Source organism: Aptenodytes forsteri, unplaced genomic scaffold (genome assembly GCF_000699145.1).
Source record: "Aptenodytes forsteri isolate BGI_AS27 unplaced genomic scaffold, ASM69914v1 Scaffold349, whole genome shotgun sequence".
In the NCBI taxonomy this organism is placed as follows: Eukaryota; Metazoa; Chordata; class Aves; order Sphenisciformes; family Spheniscidae; genus Aptenodytes; species Aptenodytes forsteri.
Genome location: NW_008794452.1, coordinates 3,689,198 through 3,695,197, shown reverse-complemented (window position 1 = coordinate 3,695,197; position 6,000 = coordinate 3,689,198). Strand labels below are relative to the sequence as shown.

Sequence of the window (6,000 nt, the reverse complement as noted above, 5' to 3'; positions counted from 1 at the left end):
GTACCTGGAGCACCTCCTCCCCCTCCTTCTTCACTGACCTTGGTGTCTGCAGAGTTGTTTCTCTCACATGTTTTCACTCCTCTCTTCTGGCTGCTGTTGTGCAGCAGCTATTTACATACTATTGGCAAACCAATAGAAGAAATTGAAAATTTACGTAATCCACTATTAAGTATTATAGTGTGAGGTTCTCTGAAAAGTAGATCATTTCTTTCAAGGCCAATTTGGGAAAAAAGCATGTATTCTGTGTCAGTGTGGCATGTTTGTACAGAGATGTAGGAATTGATTAAAATAGAGAGCTGAAATGTGTCAAATTGCCTTATATGTAACCGTTGGCTAATTGCATCATTTTGAGTCTTTATTTTTAAACTTTTAGGAGCAACATAGAATGTATAATGCTAGTGCTCTTTCTTACACTATTTGTCACTAAAACGAGTGTATTTCAAACATCAAGTGATGATAAGTACCTTTATTTTGTGGTAGGTAAAACAATACATGCATGTCTTACTTTAAATGATTGACTCCTGTACTTTTCTTTCTATGTTTTGATAGTTGGATTAGACTTCAACATTTAGGTATAAATCAGTATGTATTAACATTTTGACGTTTCCTGTTGTTCATTACTCTCAATAAAATATATCAATTTGTAAACAGAATATTTTGAGCTTACTACTGATAGCAGTAGAAAACAATTCTAGCCGATCAAGATTTGGGCAAGTGACTAAATATCCTTTTCATGTCTGAATCTGTTGAATTCAGAATATTGTTGTAGAAGGCATTAGAATTTTGAAAGTAACTATTTTTAATGTTTTATTTCTGAAGGAAAAAAGATCTGTGTTTACTTTTGGAAAATGTATGGGGTTTTTTTAATGTGTTCGTTTGAACTTTTACACTGCAACAAGTGAAAAGTTGTTTTGAAGAATAGGATCTGCCTAAATATGGCCATACTTCTGTTGTTTATACACACTTAATTTTCTACAGTGAAAGGAAAAGACTGTTCACAAACAATTGCTTTTTGTTCTAAAATATTCTTTTGATTTGACTGAAAAAGATATGACAACTTTGCAATCCTGAAATTGTTATTGGTGTATTGTGTGAAGTTAGGGAAATACAGAATGTAAAGAAAACAGCAATTTGTAACCTGGATTCTAGATGTTTTTCCCTTTTTGATGTATAGAAGTTAACTTCAAACTTGCTTTAAAGCTGATGGACTCAGTTAAGATAGTGAATCTACTGTAAATGTTTCTTGTCACCCATTTGTATAGCTACATTTTTCCTTGTATGATAGGCCTTGCAGAACGAGTGGTCTTGATGTATATCTTTTGTAGAGAGTACTACGCATATGTGCGAGCATTCTTCAAATCCTGAAATTCAGAAAAACCTGTCACTGTTTGTTATCCTGATTCAGTGAATGAGGCTGTTGGTTTTTCTCAGTGGATGCTGCCATTTTAATGATGCTTTCCAGCAGAGGTCCAGTCTGATGCAGAGTAGAATTGAAAAAAAACAGCTTTACAATTTCAAAGCATTTGAAAATGAAAAGTTTCAAAGTTGTTGTAAGGTAAGTTGTATAATTTCTGAAAATGTTTCTGATTTAACATTCTTTCGTTAAAGTTTTTGGTTAATTTCTTGATTAAATTAGTCAAAAACACTTTTCAAAAATTACTTGCCTTACAACAATGTTGAAATTTTCTGGTTTCTTACGCTTTCAAATAATGAAGCTGACTATTTCAGTCATACTCTGCATCATCTGCCTGAGGAGGGTAGCTTCCTATTTGCTAATTGCTTTAAAATGTATATTCAGAATTTAAAAGCCAAAGTATACTTTTTTAAATCGTGTGAGTTTATATACTGTTGTAGTTCATCAAGAAAACTGGAAAAGAGGAAAAATGAGGATTAGTATCTATTAATGACATAAGTTAATGGCAGGACTATTGTATAATAATATGGAAATTACAAGAATGCGATTTAACACGAATAAGGTAATACTTGATAGCTTTTCCACATTTTCATAAGCGCAATTAACTTGTGACCCTTCTGTGTCTCAGGGCCCTATTGTACATGTATATTTTTCTCTCCCTTCCCCATGATTCCAAAATCATCAGACAAGGAGATGTATTAAACCCCTATTTCTGTTAAGTTTCTTGTTCTGAGATATACTATCATTTTAATGCAAATAATTTATTTGTTTAGGAAGGTGGGGTTTTTACATTTGGAGCTGGAGGCTATGGTCAGTTGGGTCATAACTCTACCAGCCACGAGATAAACCCAAGGAAAGTTTTTGAACTTATGGGAAGCGTTGTGACGCAAATCACTTGTGGCAGGTAAGGCCTATTCTTTGCTAGCACTATGAATCTTATAACTAACTTGTTTTGTGTAAAACTTCATATATATTGCAATATGAAGTGGTTTTTTTCTTACCCTTTGTGGTTAAAGAAGACAAGATGGTCTCTAACAAAAGATATTTAGAGAACTTACTGGGATTTTAAAAACACTCAATAGAAGAACTAAAGGAAGCTATACTATTTGAGAGGCTCTGATTTTCTAAACTGAAAGTGTGAATAATCAGTGTGAAGGTGTTATATATTGCTGCCCCTTTATCATTTCCTATTAAAGAACAAGTGTGTTTGGGGAGGTACATGAGCATCACTGAGGATAAGTGTAAAATTTGGAAACATAACTTGTTTTGTGAAATACCCGTAATACTGTACGGCACTTCAGTTCCTAATGGATTTTTATTGTGTATATTATAATAGCACCCAAGAAATTGGAAAAATTCCCAGCACACGTGAAAATGCTCTTATCCAAAGAATTGCATTCTAAGAAGATAAAATGAGGGAGGCAACACAATTTTTTAAGAGATGGGCACGCTTTGTTTTTTGGGTTAAAGAATATGTAAATGTAAACCTATCTTTCTAACAGTTTGGTTGACACTGAGTGGACCCATTCCTTTTTAACAGTTTACAGAAATTCAGTACTGATTCTGCCCAGGCTCATGATAGGAGAGAGGGCATCTAGAGTTGAGGGGATGGGAGAGGAAAGGAGATGCAGCCAATCTGGTAGAAACTTCAAATTTCTGAACGTCTAGAGATATGCTCCAAAGGTCAGACTGTGGCTAAGCAGGAGTTCAAGGCAGAACCTGGCATCTCTGTTCCGTGAACTTCTCCATGAAAATTGAATATTCCCTATTGGAGTATAAATGGAGTATTGCCAGTGGCAGTGCTTTGCCAATAGAGAAGTGGAGTGTTTGATACTACGGGACATTTAACATACTGTTTAACACAATTCTTAGGCTGGCCTGCACAGAGCATGTTATAATGCTTAGGTTTTTGTTACTGAATTTTGTTTGCCCTAGGCAGCACACTACTGCGTTTGTTCCTTCATCTGGAAGAATTTATTCTTTTGGACTCGGAGGTAATGGGCAATTAGGTACAGGAACAACCAGTAATAGGAAAAGTCCCTTCACAGTAAAAGGAAACTGGCTTCCTTATAGTACTCAATGCCCAATAATCACAGGTAAGCAACATCTGGCATATTTACTTCTTGGATTCCTGTTCTTTATAGTGTTTTACAAATCTTGAGATTTAAAGTCAATACGGACTATAATCACTTTCTTCCAAACAGTTCATTTTCACTGTGCTCTGTTTCCTAAAGTCCCTTTCTGCTGTAGGAAATACATGCTTACTTGTGCTGTTGGGATAGGTCCTTTGTTAGCACTAGAGCTAAAACTTAGAGCTGTTAGTGTTTACCTCAGTTAAAGGTAGTCTTAACTATTGTATTGCAAAGACCTGCTTCAGCGAGGTTACGTAACAGAGGAACCTTTATCTAATTGAATGTTGATTGCCGTGTCTCAAACATTTCTCAAATTCACATTTTCAGTTGCCTGTTTTTTATTCCTATTGCAGACAGTGAGGAGTGTTATTGTGTAAAGAGAATTTTCTCTGGTGGGGACCAAAGTTTTGCACACTACTTTTATCCACAGGTAACATTAAATGTACTTTGGTTCCAAAGTTTGTCAAAGTTAAATTTTGGTTTTTCTGATGCATTTTAAAAGATTTTCATATTGAAGGTGTATGACTACAGTGTAAAGTTCATTAGAGCAGTGTGGAAGCACAAGACACTAAGTCAATTTAGCAATTGCAGGACTTGGATCCAGTTATTGAGTGTTAGCTGTCAGTAAGCTCTTGAGGCTTTTTGGCATAAGCTTTTTCCTGAGCGATGGATTCATGCACTTCTTTTCCCTTCATAAAGGAAAAGGTGATTGAATATTTGAGCTCTTTACCCCTGCCCAGCCCTCCTCAGTAACTCCTGACTGCAGCTTTGCTGTCTTCTGCTCTGTAGCCATTTTGGCATACCACAATGATGAGGAAACAAATGGAGCTTTTTGCTAAAAATGATAGGTGGTGACATTGTTATGTGATAGAGTTTTATGCTAGTCTTAAAACTTAAGTTTTAAAAGGACAAGAATTGATCTGTTTAAATTCTAGTATGGAAAAAAAAAGTCCAGAAGGACTTTACGGTAAAAATGGCAATGTGGGAGTATGATGGAAAGGAAATGCTATTAGAGGACGAATTGGGAGGGAAAACCAAGATGAAGATACATGACGGGATTTGTATAGGGACTATTTCCAATATAGCCCAGCAGGTATTACACCATAGGGATTGATGAAGCATCAAGAGTTGAGTATGTGGGCTGAAAACTAATTTGGACAAGAAGAAAAACAGATTTTAGCGGGAAACGTGTTTGTTGTCAAGAAAAACTGAGTACAGGTCAGGCTTGCAGCAACCCCTTGCTCCCACAGCCTGTTCTGGTTCTACAGAATCAACAATTTTTCTAGGGTTTTTCTTTCTTAATTCTGATTGAGTTGTGGTAACTATTGCTGTATTTGAGAGAAGCTTGTTTAGCGGGTGTAGACTAGAAAAATTACTGATAATGTAGGTTCAAAACTTCTCTATTAAAATTCCCTTCTTAAAAGCTTTCTTGTGCAATTTTCTAATCACTGAAGTAGATTCTGACTGACTAATTGAGGTAAACTGGAGACTGCATGAATGCAGTTATTGTGACTTGTTCTGTACAAAAAGTATTAGCAATAGATGAACTGTGATGCTGCAAAAGTATCCCTTTTGGTACTCCTTAGTTTGGTAATTTGTATTGAATTCTTTCAAAGTTATGTGAGTATTGTATTCCTGGGACTTGTGTGTCCTTGCCAGTTAAGGGGTCTCAGCCAAAATCTGTTTTCTCAAGTTTAGTTTTTGGGCAGCTCAGTTCCCTAAGTTGTTTCATTGTGGGTTTAAATGACACTTCCGCTGGACACCAGGGAGACGGCAAGAGGGCTTCCTCATCCTGATTTTTGGCAACAGCTCGTCGTCATTATGCTGAGTCAGCTATGTTGTCAGACTGCACGCTCGGGAGAGATAATGTTTCCTTTTACTATTTTAACCTTATCTTTGGTGCTATTTGCCATTTCTTTTTGAACCAATGCTGCTACTCAAAACAGTGGTCTTGGTTCTGCTCCTCTTTACTATTAGAAATCTTACTGGAATTCATTCGGTATAAGCAGCACATCAAAATGCAGCTCATCTGATGATGCAGTAAATGTTCAGAGAAACATGATTCATTCTCAGAGGAGTCTGATGGAAGTGGGGTGGGAGAGTAGCTGTCCAAAAAATTGAATGGCTCTTTTTCAAGAGCCTGGCAGTGAGCTAACTGGCTCATAGTGACTAGGGAGAAGAGAAGCTTGTTACTCTTGTGTAAAGCTTGTTTAGTGTTCATCTTCTAGAAAAGTACTTGTATGTTTAGGGAGTTTACCATGAAGTAAGCTGTGGTGTGAATTAACACGCTAATCTAGATGTTTTTAGTGCATGCTCTGCTTTCATAATGAATGCAGAACTGCTAGAATATAGTAAATTTATCCTTGGGCTTATTTCGCAGTAATAGTCTGGGTAGGCAAATTGTCAGTCAATGAAGAGATAAAGAACTCAACCACAGGATTGATTTTTCTGGAA

General features: G+C 36.3%; 1 protein-coding gene across 4 annotated transcripts in view; it reads left to right on the top strand.

Moving 5' to 3' along the window:
- Positions 1–6,000, top strand: part of HERC4 (HECT and RLD domain containing E3 ubiquitin protein ligase 4) — a 36,687-nt gene that overhangs the window by 11,818 nt on the left and 18,869 nt on the right. For all 4 annotated transcript variants that reach the window (XM_009290527.2, XM_009290524.2, XM_009290525.2 and 1 more), the window contains exons 7-9: positions 2,188–2,318; positions 3,350–3,510; positions 3,900–3,976. In XM_009290527.2, coding sequence (XP_009288802.1) covers positions 2,188–2,318; positions 3,350–3,510; positions 3,900–3,976 — 369 coding nt within the window. The remainder of the gene's footprint in view (positions 1–2,187; positions 2,319–3,349; positions 3,511–3,899; positions 3,977–6,000) is intronic.